General features: G+C 41.7%; 1 protein-coding gene across 1 annotated transcript in view; it reads left to right on the plus strand.

Moving 5' to 3' along the window:
* The window catches only part of SLC26A4 (solute carrier family 26 member 4), a 47,364-nt gene that overhangs the window by 15,850 nt on the left and 12,425 nt on the right, over window positions 1-19,089 (plus strand). The window contains exons 6-13 of the mRNA XM_059932883.1: window positions 802-954; window positions 1,060-1,142; window positions 5,009-5,156; window positions 7,249-7,362; window positions 11,193-11,270; window positions 11,412-11,507; window positions 12,675-12,781; window positions 15,030-15,099. Of these exons, the coding sequence (XP_059788866.1) occupies window positions 802-954; window positions 1,060-1,142; window positions 5,009-5,156; window positions 7,249-7,362; window positions 11,193-11,270; window positions 11,412-11,507; window positions 12,675-12,781; window positions 15,030-15,099 (849 nt within the window). The remainder of the gene's footprint in view (window positions 1-801; window positions 955-1,059; window positions 1,143-5,008; window positions 5,157-7,248; window positions 7,363-11,192; window positions 11,271-11,411; window positions 11,508-12,674; window positions 12,782-15,029; window positions 15,100-19,089) is intronic.

The raw sequence follows: 19,089 nt of genomic DNA on the forward strand, positions 1-19,089 counted from the left end.
CCTGGTCTGGGAAGATCCCACATGCCACGGAGCAGCTGGGCCCGTGAGCCACAACTACTGAGCCTGCGCGTCTGGAGCCTGTGCCCCGCGACGGGAGGGGCCGCGATAGTGAAAGGCCCGCGCACCGCGATGAAGAGCGGTCCCCGCACCGCGGTGAAGAGTGGCCCCCACTTGCCTCAACTAGAGAAAGCCCTCGCATGAACCGAAGACCCAACACAGCCAAAAATAAAATAAATAAATAAATAAATAAAGTAGCTATAAAAAAGAAAAGTGCTTTAAAAAAAAAAAAAAAAAAAAAGAATGGATTAGTCCGTATGTATCTACATATGAAGAATTTTAGGGATTTTTATTCTCACCTGTATCATTCAGGTTTAGTGAAGAGCTTTACCTAAATTTTGGTTATCTGGGACTTTTGGTTTATCAGTTTTTAATCTCAATAATACATATCAACATGGTGAAAATTAGGTCACTTAATAGCACCTGTAAAACCACTTAAGCTATAAACTTTTAAAGCCCTTCTGCAAGCAAAAGACAGTATATAATGATATATTTTCTTTTAAAATATCCCATTCTTATTGTAAAAAATACAGATAAGCAAAAATAAGAAAACAGAAATCACCCATACTTTTACCACTTCAAGTTAACCATCATTAATAACGTGGTATATATATTGCAAAGATTGGATGTCAATGGTCTGTATATTAACCAACACATTTTTATAATTTTACATGAAATTAAGTGCTCTTTGATGATGATATGATTTTTCATATGGGAAGTATATAAAAAAATTTCTTTTTACAGACTCTAATTGAGATTTTTCAAAATATTGGTAACACTAATCTTGCTGATTTCATTGCTGGATTACTCACCATTATCATCTGTATGGCAGTTAAGGAATTAAATGATCGATTTAAACACAAAATCCCAGTCCCTATTCCTATAGAAGTGATTGTGGTAAGTAGAATGTGTAATTAGAAAATTCAGCATTAATTAGTTTGATAAGAAAGGAATTGTTAAAACAAATGGACTTTTTTTTTAACCTCTTTTGTTTTATTTCAGACAATAATAGCTACTGCCATTTCATATGGAGTTGACCTGGAAAAAAACTATAACGCTGGCATTGTTAAGTCCATCCCAAGTGGGTGAGTATGGAGTTCCTCTTAGGCAATACTAATATATTGTCAGTGCTTTCTGTTTAAATGAAACTTAAGCTTCATTTCATTGGTCTTATTTGTGTGTGATCTTAAAGAAATATCCATTTGTGCAAACTATCAGATAAACAGTATGTGTGTAGATAAAGATCAAGCCATTTGTTTAAAAGCGACCCGCATATGCTCTCTCTTTTTCTTTATGTTCTTAAAACGTGGCAGGACATGCACTTTTAACACCAGATTCCTGATTTAAACTCACATATACAATTACAGTATACTATACATACTGTAGAATCATGGTTAGTAACATTTATTGTACTGAGAACAATCTGCTTAAAGAAAAAGGGACATCTGGCCTAAATTCTCCTCCATTTAGTTTAATCCATCTTAGATAATAATTATATCATTTGTGCCTATAACTAAAGTGCATTATCTCTAAGGGAGGTTTGATATATTTGATAGTTTGATGAAGTAAAAGAGTAAAGAACTAAGGTTCTTTGTCTACTTCTGTCACCATCTAGTCCTGTGGCCCTGGCAGGTTCTCCTGTGACACAAAGAGAATGACAAACCACCGAAATCTCAACTTGAACTTGCTGTAAAGCACCAATGAGATTGCTCATAAAGTGCAAAGTGGACCAAGGGCCCTACAGTATAATTCGACCATATGACATTGAAAAAGAAACCCAGATGTTTATTACATTTGTAACATAAACTTATAGCATCTATGACTAGACTTGCTGTTAGATAACTAGGAAGTACTGGTTTCCCCTCCCTTAATAACAGCTGAGGGACCTGTAACAGTGTTTCTCATGCTCTTAATAGAAACTCCTCAGGCCAGCTCAGTCCCGGGGCTTATTCCACAGGGAACTGCTGCCTTGCCATTGGGTTAATCTTATGATTTCTTCTAATCTGTTCAAAAAAAAAAAAAGAAAAAGAAAAATTACATCTGGCTACATGGGGCTTAACTTACATATCATCCTTTCTGGTGTTTCTCAAACTCATTTTTTTTAAGAATCACATGAGGCCCTTATTAACACAGATTCCTAGTTCCAACTCCGAACCTATGGAATCAGGCTTTCCAGAGGAGGGGCCTGGGAATTAATATTTTTCAAACGGGCTTCAAGTGATTCTAATGCTCAGGTAAGTTTGGGAAACTTTACATTAGAGGATCAACATTTTGATAGTGAATCCTAATGCTGGTATAAATTTAGTGATAAAAAAATGCAGTGTGGCTATTTGAGTTATGGCGTTTTCACCCTAACAATTAGATTATTTGAGTAGTTATAAACAGCTACATAAATAATATATTTTATAGATCCCTGCTGTCAGGCTTCCTAGGGTGTAACTCTTAGAGGAGGTCCATAGCAAATGCCCTGTCCCATAAGTCCATGTTCTATTAATAGATTTAGGGAACTCATTTTTGCTGCCCTAAGTCAGCGGTCCCCAACCTTTTTGGCACCAGGGACCGGTGTCATGAAAGGCAATTTTTGCACCGACGGGGGTGGGGGGTCGGGTGGGGCGGGGGATGGTTCAGGCGGTAATACAAGCGATGGGGAGCAGCAGATGATGCTTCACTCGCTCGCCCGCCACTCAGCTCCGTGCACAGGTACCGGTCCGTGGCCCGGGGCTTGGGGACCCCCGCCCTCCATGATCCCTTCTGACCCTATCCAGAGCTTTCCTGGCTGCTCTCCTGCTGAGAATGGATCTCTAGCCTCTTGCTCTTGGGTTAGTCAAGCTGCATCCCCTGACAGACTGCCTGGTGTGATTGGTCAGCTGACCTAACCTGCCTGGCCCCCAGGACTCAAAGCTCCTCCCCAAGGGCAGTGATCCCATTTGTCTTGTGCAACTTTTTGATAGCACTGAACCAAGTCTACTAACGTTAACAAACCTGAAAAAGAAAGGGTGCTGTGGAGAGATTGGAGAAGGGCAGGGAAAGGAGAGAAAGATGAGTAGGACGAAAGGAGGAGGAACAAAGAGAAACACTGTGCCACCCACCTCTTCATCCCCTCCCCACGTCAATCCCCCAATAAGGGAGTAAAAGCACGGCCGCCGCCGGCAGCTTCCTTTTGTCCCATTGAGGGCCAATGCCATATGTCAGTATCGCTCAGTGCCCAGTGACACTGTCCCCAAAACTGTGACCACTTGCCCTACTTCCCTACTCCCTTGCTTGGCCAAATATACAATTTCTGCAAGTCCGGTCAGCTTCTGAGTATCCCACTAGGATTCACCTAAACGAGGAGCCTTCATTCTCTCACTGACCCTTTTCCTTTTTTGTTGTTGTCTTTTGTTTTTTAAATTTTACTTTTTGGCCGCACCGCAGGGTATGTGGGATCTTAGTTCCCAGACCAGGGATTGAACCCCTGCATGGGAAGCCCGGAGTCCTAACAACTGGACTGCCAGGGAAGTCCCATCACTAACCTTTTTCTTAACCAGCAGGCTCTAAGCGGGTCAGTCAGATCTTGTGACCCAGGAAATCATCTAATATCTAACATTCATACCTGGACCTACTAAATGACCTTGAGCAGATCATTTCACTTTTCTGGGCCCCAGTTCCGGTATCAACAAAAAGAGAGGTAGATTCAACAATTTCTAGGATATTAGATTAGGATATTAATTTGGATAATATTAAGATATTAGCTGGCTCTAGATTTCTATTGTTTTCTATAAGAATCTTATTTCTACTTTACTACTTCCCTCTAATTATAGGCGGAAAAAAATATATTTTCCTATTAAAGGAACTTCAGGTGTGAGGTAGGTCAGGGAGATTGGCTTTTGTTTTTGTTTTTTGGCCAGGGACCTCTGGAATTACACCATATGGATAGTAATCAAGATATAGGTACAAGAAAGGAATCCACCCCCCACCCCGATTTTCATATCGGGGGACAATTGCAGGCTTATAAACTTGTAGATTTATTTCTTTATACAGTTGGTAGAGTAGCTCTGGTTTTGTCAAACAGTAACTGTTTGATCTCACAACTGTTGGGATGTCTTAATCATTGTGACTTTGGAGCATTATGATAATTACATACATTTAATCTTTTTTGGACTCAAGAAGATTTTAAATATCATGGCTCTTAGAATGGATTTTCCACTTAGCTCTTTTAGCATCTTACATTCTTTGTCTCTTTAACAGACCTGACCTTGCCTTGTACAGGGTGAATCTCATTTTATGGCTAGGATATCTTAAATTCAAAGACCTTTAAGATGAAATTGTGTAAGGAGAAACACTAATGTGTGAAATGGCACAGCATGGGATTGTATGGTATTAAAAAATCAGTAATGGGGCTTCCCTGGTGGCACAGTGGTTGAGAGTCTGCCTGCCAATGGAGGGTACACGGGTTCGAGCCCTGGTCTGGGAGGATCCTGCATGCCGCGGAGCAACTGGGCCCGTGGGGCACAACTACTGAGCCTGCGCGTCTGGAGCCTGTGCTCCGCAACGGGAGAGGCCACAGCAGTGAGAAGCCCGCGCACCGCGATGAAGAGTGGCCCCGCTCGCCACAACTGGAGAAAGCCCGCGCACAGAAACGAAAAAAGCCTAACACAGCCAAAAATAAATAAATAAATTTATTACAAAAAAAAATGGTAATGACAGGCTTTTCTTGTCAGAGTGTAGATAAGGCAGCATCTGTAAGCTCTCAAATAGGGGACAAAGGAATCAGCCAGTGAGATAGCACCTACTTCTGATTGAAACCTGTAAAAGCAGGTGCTACCACTTATGCATCTCACGTACCTCTTGCCCTCTTGGATCAAGTCCTTTCATTTCTGACTTGTGGCTGGGTTGATAGAGCATTTGGTGAGGTGGGGGAAGAGCACTATGGTCAAATTTTCACAGCATTTTTCATTTAAAAACTCACTAGGTTTTTGCCTCCAGCGATTCCATCTGTGAGTTTGTTTTCTGAGATGCTGACTGCATCATTTTCCATCGCTGTGGTCGCTTATGCCATTGCAGTGTCTGTAGGAAAAGTATACGCCATCAAGTATGATTACACCATCGATGGGAACCAGGTATGGTCACTCTTTTGCTGAACTGGTTTTGTAGGGCTGAAAATAAGAAGAAAACATAAATGGGAAAGATTTTTGTTGTCTGCTAAAGAAGGGATTGGTTTCTTCCACCCCTCTTTATTGAGTTGGTTTCTCTCCTGTGTGTACTAATTTGAAATTATTTTGAAATATGCATGTTGTATCACTTAATTTTTAAAATATATTTTACTGTTTCTTTATCCATATTTTATTATATGTCTCTGAAAGATAAGCATGTAAAAAGCAATCGTGATACATCATCATATCTAAAAAACTAGCTGTAATTCCCTAATACTATCTAATATCCAGTCAGTTTTCAGGTATAACCACAATATCATTATCGCAACTAAAAAAATTAACAATAATTCCTTGATAATATCAACTATCTAGTCAGTTTTCAGATTATCTTAAAAAGTTTTTTTAAACAGTTGATTTGTCTGGTTAAGTATCCAAACAAGCTCCATGTGTTGTATTAGCTTGATACATCTCTTTTTTGTTTTACATTTTTTAACAAATTTTTTTTTAATTGGGGTATAGTTGATGTACTATATTATATAAGTTTCAGGTGTACAACATAGTGATTCACAAGCTTTAGAGGTTATACTCCATTTATAGTTCTTAGAAAATATTGGCTATATTCCCTGTGCTGTATGCATCACTTTACTTTTTTTTAAAATTAATTTTTATTGGAGTATAGTTGCTTTACAATTTTGTGTTAGTTTCTACTGTACAGCAAAGTGAATCAGCTATACGTATACATACATCCCCTCTTTTTTGGATTTCCTTCCCATTTAGGTCACCACAGAGCATTAACTAGAGTTCCCTATGCTATACCGCATGTTCTCATTAGTTGTCTATTTTACACATAGTATCAATAGTGTATATGCATCACTTTACTTTTTAAGAAGTAAGTTGAAGTAATCCTAATTTTTAAAAAGTTAATTCAGTTAGGTCATAAATAACATTTAAGCTTAACATATTAGATTGGAATAAGAATTCTTCATGTAATCTAGTATCGCCTGGTAATTTTTTTTTTAATGACAGCTATAATACGGCAAAACAGTGCAACAAACACCAATGATAATAGTTGTGACCACTTTAAATTGAGGTGGTTTATTGTGCAATTACAGGTTTCCCCTGCTACCCAAAAGTAGAGCGTTCCTATGAAAACTTTCTTAAGCAGAAATGGCAGGAAAGTGAAGAAGCAGTTACCTTAGGACACATCTTGCAAACAGATGCACAAAATCCATTTAGATGAAGCACAGGTGCTCACCAACACAGTTCAAAGCGATGGCGGCGCGATGCTGAGATGCTGAGTGTAGTTCCCGGGGGAGGAGCTTGGTGGTGCCACTCTCCCTACTTGGGGGGCATGCTGCCTCTATAAGGGCCGTCTACAAAACAGATGCTTTTCGCCCTTTTTTGTAAAAGCGAAAAGCCCCTTGGGATTTCTTTCAGTTAGCAAAAACAGGTACTAACATAGGTCTTTCGTAAAAGCCAAGTGGCGTAAAGTGAACTTTTGAAAAGCAGGGGATACCTGTAATAGATACAGGACGGTTTTTGTAGCATCTGATACCTGTAATAGATACAGGACGTTTTTTGTAGCATCTGATACATTTACCGGGTGAGCTGATTTTCCACTGCTTGCAAATCTGCAAGTATGGTTGGTTTCTGAAAACACAGCATAGCAATTACAGCAGTTAAATGATTAGTACTCAATAAGAATAATAGCCCTCCTAATCATAATACACTTCATAGCAAATATCCAACCACAGAGAAAATATTTTATGTGAGAGTTACAGATATGCCACTCACCAGGAAGTGAAATAAGCATTTGAGCAAAAGATCAGTCAATCTTAAAAACAACTGAAAGCAGTGAAGCCTCTCTCAGGCTCTATGGAGCCAGAAGTCCCCATGTCTTCCAAGGGCCCCAAGCACCTTTAATGGTAAGAATTAAACTGGGACTCCCAGGCAGGGCGGGCTTGAGAGTTTGCTTTCTTAATGCTCTTCCTTAAACACTTGACGAGAGTCTTGCAAAGATTTGATTTGTAGCATCACTGCCATCCAGTCTCTCTCTTAGGAATTCATTGCCTTTGGGATCAGCAACATCTTCTCCGGATTCTTCTCTTGTTTTGTGGCCACCACTGCCCTGTCCCGCACCGCCGTCCAGGAGAGCACTGGGGGAAAGACACAGGTATGTAACAGCGGTGTCGTAATATCCATCTAGAATGATGGAAAGAATGAGTCAGGGGAATGGTGGCTCAGAAAGGCTTGCACAAGAACTCAGCAGAATGATTAGCCTTTGAGAAAAGAGAAACTTGTACTTCCTGGTCTGATTCCACCCGGGGTCTCTCCATCTCCTTGACGGTGATCCATCCCCTCCCTGATAAACTCTTCCACAGCAACATTTATGGTTTTCTGAAGCAGCAAGTCTCAAACCATTTTGTGTCAGTGCTCAGCTGGCAGATAGCTCCACTTACTTGCTTTTCCAGGGACGATAACAGTTGACAAGGAATCAGTCATGAAGAATGCTGATTTTTACCAGTTTGTTATCTGGGGATAGAGAAGGCCTAGTAAGAGCACTCTGTGGCTTAGTGAGTTATTATATTTTCAGGAAAATGAAAAGCTGTGTATTTACATTTCCTTTACAAGGATCAGGAGCTTCGTCCAGAGGCGTTGGGTCCCACAGAACAAGTTTGCTAGCCAAGGATATTTTTGTTGTAACATTTTGGCATTTCTTCCTGAGCAAGACTTTTGTTCCTAAAGTTCTGAATGTGGGTTTCATCTTGCCTTTTAAATGTGGTTTTTAAGTTGTTGCCTTCCCCCAAACCAGCATCCAAGTTAATCTCTGGAAAACTCCTCCTTCAATGGGCCAGAAAGCTCAGGAGCTGTTCTCAGGCCATTCTTTCCAGCAGGACATGAGTCAGCTAGGCCAAACCAAGTAGATGGGGGTGAGGGGCAGCTCAGGAATTGTGTTTCTGTTATGCCTGAAGAGTTTTCTCATCCCAACACAGAAAGAACTATTATTTAAGAGTAAAAAGTACATTGAGACTATAAAGGAGAACAACAAATCCAAGGTGAATAGGGTAACACACACACACACACACACACACACACACACATACACACATACACACACAGAGAGAGTCTTCAAATAGGGTTTTTTAAGGTAGAGACACTTACAAATAAGTACAAAAGAGAGAAACTGAGAAAATGAATGACTCCAACAAGGAAGTTGCCCAGGGGGAGCCTGAACTGTCCCCAAGGTGCCCATCATGCTCCTTTACCATTTATAAAGGATCTTGGTGACAGGGTCAGAAGAACTGGCCTCTTCCAATTTCTTGGCTCCCATTCAACAAAAATTTAGTCTAAATTTTCAGAATTTTTCTGTTTAAAATTGAGTTTTCTTTGCTTTTTTCTGCAAACATTTCCAGCTTTGTGAGAGCAAATAAAACAATACAGCCTCAAAAAAAAAAACAATACAGCCTCAAACAGGAAGCATAACCAGAGATCTGTGGTCAAGGGGAAGAGGTTGGAGGTGATTGCCAGAGTTGTACCTGTGGTTCAGGGGGTAGCTGTCAGCAGTGAAATTTTCTGCTGCTTCCACTGGAGATGGGGCCCTGACAAGCTCTCCAGGGCACATGGCTGTAAGTGGGTGCAGGCAGAACCCCAAGTGCTGATGTCCATTCTCTGCTGTTACTTCCAGGCTGAAATGGGCACAGTCCCGTCCATCCTCCCCTCCCGTCCTAAGAATGCCCATGTAAAGTGATTCCTTGGCAGAGGGTTTGGGGATAATGGTGTTCTGGTAAGCTAATACCCCCTGCAACACACTGGCGTGTATTATATTTAGGAATGAAGGATGCCAGGATTTCAGTACTGAAGAATGAAACAAGCAGAGAAATAGCTTGATATTTAATTACTGAAATGTATACTAAGTTCTGGGATTAAAAGTCTAAGTGTCTGGACTGAAATCCAGGGACTTGTGACCAGCTGAACTGGCAGGTCTTCTCCTGTTGTGTGGCTTCTCATGTTTTTTTTTCATGTTGGAGCCTCAGTTTCTGCATCTATGCAATGGGGATAATAATCGTATCCGCCTCATAGGGATGTTGTGAGGATTAAATAAGAAAATGTTTATAAAATCCTGGCACTCACTTGTAAATGTTGATGGTTCCGGTCATTAACTTCTCAAAGTAAGAATAGTGCCTTAGTACCTATGATACATACGTTGTACTTGACACATAAGAAGCACCCGGCATGTATTTGCTGAATGAATGAACAGAATCATAAGTGTTAGTGGACATCAACTGTTTTCAACACATCTACAGATTGTAGAAGAGCTCAACATTGCAACCTGTGCTTTCTCTCACCCCCATCTGACTCCTACTGATTCATGAAAAAGTAATTATGATGACAAACTATTCCCTAGCTCTGGTTACCCTCTCACTTAAGAGAAGAATTAATTTTCTAGTAACTGAATCTGCTCATAGATATGAAATCTACAGCATTTCCTGCAAAATAAGTAATTTTCCTTTATAAATTAAGTACAAGTAATGGGTTCCCTCACAGATTTTAAAATAGTAACCAAAATTAGTCTTGGTCCCCATAATTGGAGGCTAATGATTTCCTATCCTCAGTGAGTAGGTGGCCACCCTCCTGGCATGAGTTGGGCAGCCGGCTGTGGTCCCTGTCCCCAAATCTCCATCCCTCTCACCAATCCACAGAGCCCTACATCCACAGTGAGATGCAAGTGCCTCATGATAGACAATGAATGTTGGTTAAGTAATTGCGTAGAAGAAAGGAAGGAAGGAAAGGAGGGAAGGAGGGAGGAAGGATACCAGCTTCTCTGCTTAGGTAGGAGAGGGGAAAGCTCACCAAGGTACTGGGAACCCGGAGGTGTGGTGCTGGGAGATAACAAATTGCCTAGAAAAGGGGATCTGGCTGGACAGAGCAGACTTTTCAGTGAGTCATATACATAATATCGCCTCAGTCTGGCCTACGTATCCTCTGAACATGACTGAGCAATTTGCCAGCTGGAGTGAATGAGCGTGGATATGAAATTTCCTTAAGTTTTCAGACTTTTAATTTCTATTGGCTTTATGTGTCTCCTTGAAGGCAAACATCTTGCACTAGGGCAGTACTTGGGCCCAGGGCAACCTTCTCTGCTGCTTCCTCTCTGGTCGCTTTGCTTCTGGCTCCCTGTCTCCTTCTCTCCTTTGTTTCAGAGCTACTAGGCCTCACCTCGGCCAGGCCCCAGCTGTCTCAGCAGAGAACCCATTGGTCATCTAATCACAACAGAGAGTAGTCCCCACCCCCTCAGCCTCTCTCCTAACTAGTTACGGATCTTAGGAGAGCTTTTTTGCCAGCGAAGGTAAAGTTTCTGAAGCTTCCTTGACTCCTGCTACTGCCCACCCTAACTCGGGCTGCTTGTGGGGCAAAGCTCTGAGCCTGCATCCGTGCAGCTGTGGGAGGATGCGGGAGACATGGTCCCACCTCTCAGCAGGCTCGTGTGGCATTCTGAATCTGCAGAAAGACTGGTAAATTTATTTTCTCTGAGATTATCATGGCAACCACGTATACAAAGTGTTATCTGAATTGTTATCAGGTTGCTGACTCCATAATGCAGCAGAATCAGTTTTGTGCTATGAGAATTTATTTCCCAAGAACGTTACAAGGATCTGTTGTCCGGGAAGGGGGATGGGCCCTGTTTCCTCGAATGGCAAATGACTAGAAGTTTGGCCTCTTGAATTGACACCAAAAGTATAGGTCTGCAATGTATTCAAGTGCAATCCAGGCTTTACTCTAGCAGACTCAGGGTCCACATTTTCTTTAATTTCTCCGCCATAGCTACTAAATGTATGGTTTTAGCAAATAATTCTCACTTGTCTCAACAGTATTGAGCAGAAGGGGGGAAGTTGGGAAGTGTCACGTGTGCCCATGAACAGGCTCTTGCACGCATGTGTCCAGCAAGCACACGTCCAGAGGGGGCAGGACGGACCCTGGTTATGGGACACGTATGTCTTTCAGGTTGCCGGCATCATCTCGGCTGGGATTGTGATGATCGCCATCGTTGCCCTGGGGAAGTTTTTGGAACCCTTGCAGAAGGTATAACCCTGCTTCTCGCCACACCGATTACACACTTCCCCTTCACTGCTCTGCCACTGGAGAAATAACAGGGGATTTAGAAGTCATCACATGGAAAACCATTCCCCTGAATAACTCAGCCTTCCCTGTCTCTCTTGGCAGTCGGTCTTGGCAGCTGTTGTAATCGCCAACCTGAAGGGGATGTTTATGCAGGTGTGTGACATTCCTCGTCTGTGGAGGCAGAATAAGACTGATGCTGTAAGTCACTTACCATCCATTTTTCTCTGAAATAAGAGTTGCTTCTTATATGCTTCTTGCCATATTATTACATCCCCTTATCTCCTACGTCTTACTTGCATTTTGGGAACCAGAGCAGAAATTAGAATTTTGTGGATAAGCCAAAGCTGGGAAGTCTTCCACATGAGCTGTGATTTGTGAAGGTCCTGTATCTCTGGGAAGATCAATATCCGGCAAGAATCCCATATGAGCTCCTTCGTATGCCCTTGGCCTTCTAAAGCCAAAAAACAAACAACAATTTTTTTAAAAAACCCTCTAATTTAGAAAGACAAACAAAACAAAAAAAGCAAAAACAAAATACGAAACCCCACGTTGATTATAATTTTGATTAAAGTAAACTTTACAAGTCTTCTGAGGGATTGTTAGAAAAAAAAAAAAAAAAGAAGCTAAACCCTTCAGAGTTCTGCCCTAATTTAAACCAGAACAGATAAAAAGAATGGGAAAACTCCCTATATATCTATATGGAAAGATCTCCAAGACAAATTGTGAAGTAAAAAAGAGACCAGTGCAAAATGGAAGAGTGTGTATAACACACTAAAAGAAGGGAAAATAATATATGCTTTGTAGTCATATTTGCTTGTATTTGCCAAAAGAAATGCTGGAGAAAAGTGTGCACATGTGTGTACACACACACACACACACACACACACAGAGAAATAAACGAGGACACAAGAAAGGAGAGTGGTTGGGAATGGATGGAGAAAGGAGAGAGTTGCAACCAAGATTTTTCACTGCACACTTTTTTTTCCGGCCGTGCCGTGCAGCATGCCAGATCTTAGTTCCCCGACCAGGGATCAAACCCGTGGCCCCTGCAGTGGAAGCGCAGAGTCTTAACCACTGGACTGCCAGGAAGTCCCACTGCACACCTTTTTAATACTAATTTTATTTTGAACCATGTCAGTATATTACCTATTAAAAAATTAAATTTAAGAATATTTAAATGGAACAGCTGGCCTTTACTGGAAAGGGCAATTTCCACTTCCACTTAAAATATGCAATGAAGTCAGAATATTTTACAAAGCTGTAATTTGTTCGTGGACAATTGATCTTATTATTTTTACAGGTAATTGCTCACCTGATGGTACCTGATGAATTAACATAATTCCTTTCATTTCCATGTTTTCCTAGGTTATCTGGGTGTTTACGTGCGTAGCATCCATCATTCTGGGGCTGGACCTCGGTTTACTAGCTGGCCTTATATTTGGATTTCTGACTGTGGTCCTGAGAGTTCAATTGTGAGTAATATAAGATCCAGGTTATCTATAAACAGGACAACACACCCTGAGATTTCTTATATTTCTTTATTGTGATAAATACAATAAAAGCACTCCCTTTCATAATAGTTACTACATATTGAGTGCTTCTACAAATTAAGCGTATGGTGCTTTACACACATTATCATATTTAGTCTTCAAAAAAATCCTGTGAATAGGTTTTACTCTCCTCATTCTAGTAAGATAACTGAAGCTCAGAAAGGTTAAGAACCTTCCCCAAGATCAGCTCGTCAGTGGCAGAGACAGGATTTGAACCCAGATGTATCTCACCCCAAAATCTATGCACTTATTCACATGCTCTACTGCTATGCTCTCCTCCAAGTCATGGTAAGACTAAAAGATACATGATTCAGCAAAAGACTGAAGTTGCTGCGTCATTTCTTTTTAAAATGAGATGATGTCTGAGAGGCACTGGGCCCAAGCCTCGGGCCCAGACAGCTGCTAAATATATTATAGCTCATTTTCTTTTGAAGCTAGTAACCCAGAAGTTATGTAACAACCCAGAACAGGAGACTTTAAAACAGTTGACTGTAGCCAAAATTCATTCAAATCTGCCAAATAAGGTATGTACCCAATAAGCCATACCAATTACGCGAAGTAGACATAATTAGGTCATCTGCAGAGTGAAAGCAGCAAAGACACAGTTCAAAGTAATGGAAAACAATCTGTGAGGCAGCCTAAAGGTGTATGTTTTTTCATTTGTTTTGTTTCGACTTTTAAAAAACTTTTTTATTAAAAAAAATCTTTTTTTTGGCCGCGAGGTTGGCAGGATCTTAGTTCCCCAACTGGGGATACACAGGCTCTCGGCAGTGAGACTGCGGAGTCCTAACCACTGGACCGCCAGGGCATTCCCTTCTTTTGACCCTTGAGAGGTCTTTGGTAGGTGCCCTTCTGGGTCTATGGAATTGTCTGAACAGAGAGAAGAAGCGTGCTTCTCTCCTTCCTCAAAACTTCTGTTATCTTCCCAGACTTCTGGTCCATTTTTTGCCTGCGCTTGGGCCATGAAGGAATACGAAACCTGGGGAAACCTCAACACGGGTGTCTTCAACTTAGCATAAGTCCACCTTTCCCGTTCCACCAACCAGTTATCCTTCCCTCCCTTCTTCCCTCCCCTGGCATGTTGGAGACTACCCAAACGCTTGTGTTTACTGCCTCAGCACCCTTAAATGGTTGCCCAAGGGCCCGAAAGAGTTCACAAGCGTCCAAAGTACCCAGTGTGCTACTGGGAAACACCTCAGAAACTCTCCTTGGAAGAGAGTTTTGTGCCCTGATGCCTCCGTGTTTACTTTCACTTGTGTGAGTGTGACTGGGGGAGAAGGGTTTTGCAGAGAAAGACTCTACAGTTTCTAAGCTTTAAGTTAAAAATCGGCACTGCACAGTAAGCTGAGGAAAATCGGTGGCACCGTTTAGCTGCAGATTTGGTAACGAGGCTTTGAGCCAACAAAAAGCAGTATCCTCCACGGTATTTAATTTCCAGTAATTGTAAGGCTGATCCAGAGAGCACATTGCTGAGTGTACCCTAAACAGACACTCTTTCTTCAGGAATTGTATTTAGCATATGTCCCTAGTCACACTTGAAGAATCATGGAATTTATGTGGTCGCATCAGAAAACAGGAAATCAACAGTCTGGTGGATGGGAAGGACTTATGTCTGGTCCTCCCAGGCTCCTATTTCTATGAAATGAGACTAATTTGATCAGGGCAGACTCCCCATACTTCATCAGAAAGTTGCTATAACTCACAAGTAAGTTCTAGGCACCGTGCCAGGCAATGAAGACCCATGGGTTAAAGATAGAGGCTGCGCTCCTCTTCCCTCCAGGGCCTTTTTGAACTTCTCTAAACAGTTGACTCACCAGTAAAAATGAGGATAATACTGCTGATCTTTCAGGGTTATGGTAGGGCTCAAATAAGATTTAACATGTGTGAAAGCTCTTTGCTTATCCTATAAAGTCTTACACATATGAAAGTATGGTGCTCATTACTTCTTGCAGGCATCAGAAATGAGGCACACTTCCTTCTTCTCCCCGAATCCTACACAAACACCGGCTGTTCCCTTCAGAGTTAGCTACCGGAAAATGTCATCTGCGATAGAGACAGAGTCCAAAAACACCCAAATTATGGGCTCTTTAGTATCTGTAATTTCTTCTAACTTTTTATTCCAAAATATGCCTGTTCCAAAAAATCCTGACCTTAATTTTTCTTCTTTCAGTCCCTCATGGAACAGCCTTGGAAGTATCCCTAGCACAGACATCTACAAAAGCACCAAGAATTATAAAAACGTAAGTGCCTTTGTGAGACATTGGCTGGACTTGGGTTTGCTAAGCTGGATTTTCAGGGGTTGCATGTTTCTCTTTCAGTATGTTAGGGATAAGGTAGCCAAAAAGGGAGGCTACTTCTGTTGGGAAAGTCCAGAAGTCCACTGGGGGGTGTCAGGAAAACGTTCGATCCAGTGTGCCCTCTGATATCCTAGGCTTATGTGAATTTTGTCCATGCTAGTTAAAATGTCATTTTAATGTCAAACCATTGTACAGGGAATTTTTTTAAAAATAGGCAATTCAGTTATTTCCAGAAGTTGAACCAAAATTCTATTCCTCTGAGTGAAGGGTGTCAAAAGACACAAACTTCCAGTTATAAAATAAATAAGTCATGGGAATGTAATGTACAGTGTGAAGACCATAGTTAATAATACTGTATTGCATATTTGAAAGTTCCTAAGAGAGTAGATCTTAAAAGTTCTCATCACACAAAAAATTTTGTAACTATGTATGGTGACAGATGTTAACTAGACTTATTGTGGTGATCATTTTGCAACGTATACAAATATCAGGTTGTACACCTGAAACTAATATGTCAATTATAACTAAAAAAAAAAAAAGACAGCGCCTCAGAGACATCTAGGACAAAATAAAACATATGTTGTAACAACATTCCCAAAAGAGAAGAAGAGAAAAAAAAACAGACAAAATATTGAATAATTATCAAAACTTTCCCAAATTTGAGGAAAACCACAATGTACAAATCCAAAATGCCCACTGAACCCAATTAATGTACACACAAAAATCCACACCTAGAAACACTACAGTAACACTGCTGAAAGCCAAGATGTTAACAGCAATTTTTTAAGCAGCAAGAGGAAAAAAATTTCTATTTCTCTGCTATGTTATCCTTATCCTCTATGACACTGTCTGAAATCCCTGTAAGATTTTCTTCATTCAATTCTAAGAAGAGACGTTCATGTTCTCTGTCATAAAGAACCTTATTTGACATTTTTCTCTATCCTTGGAATTGGAAGAAATAATATATAATACAGAAAATAAAAAACGAAGAAAATAAACATTCCACGGATGGGCTTATGTTCCCTGCAAATAAGAGTGCTTAGTGACCACCAGAAGGAACAAACATGAAAAAGCAGAGAAAGAAAGAAAATTCAAGGGGGCGGTCCAAGATGGATTCTGGAACAGGAAGATTCTGAACTCACCTCCTCCTATGGACACACCAAATCTACAGCTACATAAGGAATAATTCTCTCTGAAAAAGAACTGATAACTAGCTGAACAGCTCCTCCACAACAAGGGATAAAAGGGCCACATCGAAACAAGTAGGAGAGGCAGGGATGCAGTCTCGCCAAAACCCACCCCTGGCTCCGCGTCCCACAATAGGGAGGAATGTCCTAAGTTTGGAGCTACTCCCTGAGGAGCAAGGGGTTTGTACCCCACATCCCTTGGGACCTGCACCAAAGCGTCGAGGCCCCCAAAATGTCTGGTTTTGGAAACCAATACGGCTTACATTCAGGGGCCCCGAGGGGACTGTGGGAATGTGAGATACTCCTTTGGAGGGGCTCACATGTGGGCTCACTCATCCTGGGACCCAGCACGAAGGCAGCAGTTTGAAAGTCCCTGGACTATATGTGAAGGAGATTCATTTGCTAATCTTAAAGCATCTGCCAGAGGGGCAAGGACCACTTGGGACTTGCTTCAGGGATGGAGGCACTGGCAAGTGCCATTTTTGCGCTCTCCCTGTACCTTGCTAGTGTAGGCGGGTGCACCCAGGCACAACCTCAATAAAGCCACAGGTCTGCTCTGCTCCCAGCACTCTTCTCTTGCATCTCTAAAGCTGCAGCATGGCCCACCCTCAGCACTCTCCTGTAGCCATGCTAAAGCTGGTAGGTGAGCACAGTCCACACAAGGAACACCCCTTGGTTGCCTGGCCCTGGCGGCCCGAGGGCCTTGCATGCCTGGGCCCCACAGGACTGTAACAGTTGGAAAGATAGCTCTGGGCAGGCTACCACACCCAGGGTACTACAGAGATTGCAGACAAAACATACCCCAGTCCACCTGTGAAAAAGGCCCATTTATTTACCCCAGAGCTTTAACCTGAGTGACAGCCTTCAGGTTTGCCACACATATAGAGGCTACAGAAATGCTCTCAGGCAGTGTAGGCAGGGAGACGTCATTCTCAGACCCTCCCTTGGCCTCGCCACAGCTTGTGGTACCTCCCAGAAAGGAGTTCATCTGAAGCTCCGATTTTTGCAACCATCACCCAGGAGACACCTCCATGTCTCCTGAGGTCAGTAATTGTGGTTCCACAAGACTGTATATATTTTCATACTTTAAAAGCTGCTGCCTGAGGATCTGGCTTCCAATCAGTCTGAAACTAGATGCTGAATGAGATCCCTCCCCTTGGAACACTGACAGGTCTTGGCACACCATCAACAACTGGGGCCTATCAAAAATAAACCAGGCTAGGGACTTCCCTGGTGACGCAGTAGTTAAGAATGCGCTTGCCAATGCAGGGGACATGGGTTCAAGCCCTGGTCCGGGAAGATCCCAGATGCCATGGAGCAACTAAGCCTGTGTGCCACAACTACTGAGCCTGCGCTTTAGAGCCCATGAGCCACAACTACTGAGCCCGCAAGCCACAACTACTGAGCCCACGTGCCGCAACTACTGAAGCCCACGCGCCTAGAGCCCGTGCTTCGCAACAAGAGAAGCCACCGCAATGAGAACCCTGTGCACCACAATGAAGATAGCCCCCACTTGCCGCAACTAGAGAAAGCCCATGCGCAGCAACAAAGACCCAACGCAGCCAAAAAATAAATAAATAAATAAATAAAAATTTTAAAAAAAGAAAAAAAAAGCCAGGCTAATTAGACAAGCACAAAGGTTTGAGAGACACCCAAGAGCTAGGGCAAGGTTGAAATATAAGGTTCATCTCCTATATACGCCACTCCTTCAAGACTAGAAGACTAGAATAGGTAGCCATTTTGCCTAACACATAGAAACAAACACAGAAAATCAAGCAAAATGAGGAAGAAACAGAGGAATATGTTCCAAATGAAAGTACAAGACAAAATTGCAGAAAGAGACTTTAATGAAACAGAGATAAGTAATATACCTGATAAAGTGTTCAAAGTAATGGTTATAAAGGTGCTCAGTGAATTCTGGAGAAGAATGGATGACCACAGTGAGAACTTCAACAAAGAGAGAGAAAATATAATAAGAAAGTACCTAACAGAAGCCAAGAGCTGAAGAATACACTAACTGAACTGAAACATACACTAGAGGGGTTCAACAGCAGACTAGATGAAGCAGAAGAATGGATCAGCAACCTAGAAGACAGGACACTGGAACTGACCCAAGCAGAACAGCAAAATGAAAAGAGAATTTTAAAAAGTGAGGATGGCTTAAGGGACCTATGGGACAACATCAAGCAGAATAACATTCACATTTAGGAGTCCCAGAAGGAAAAGAGAGAGACAGAAAGGGGCAGAGAAACTGTTTGAAGAAATAATGGCTGAAAATGTCCCTAACCTGGGGAAGGAAACATTCAGGTCCAGGAAATACAGAGAGTTCTAAATAAGATGAACCCAAAGAGATCTATATCAAGACATTATAAATAAAATGTCAAAAGTTAAAGATAGAGAATCTTAAAGACAGCAAGAGAAAAATAACTTGTTACGTATACAGGAACCCCCATAAGATTATCAGCTGATTTTTTAGCAGAAACTTTGCAGGCCAGAAGGAAGTTGCATAATATATTCAGAGTGCTGAAAGGACAAAAATTCCAACCAAGAAAACTCTACCTGGCAAGGTTGTCATTCAGAATTGAAGAAGAGATAAAGTGTTTTCCAGACAAGCAAAAGCTAAAGGAGTTAATCACCACTAAACTGGCTTTACAAAAATGTTAAAGGGATTTCTTTAAAATTAAAGTATAAAAATTCCATCCAAAAGCAGCAGAATACACGTTCTTCCCAAGTGCACATGAAACAT

Source organism: Balaenoptera ricei, chromosome 9, assembly GCF_028023285.1.
Source record: "Balaenoptera ricei isolate mBalRic1 chromosome 9, mBalRic1.hap2, whole genome shotgun sequence".
Taxonomy (NCBI): domain Eukaryota; kingdom Metazoa; phylum Chordata; class Mammalia; order Artiodactyla; family Balaenopteridae; genus Balaenoptera; species Balaenoptera ricei.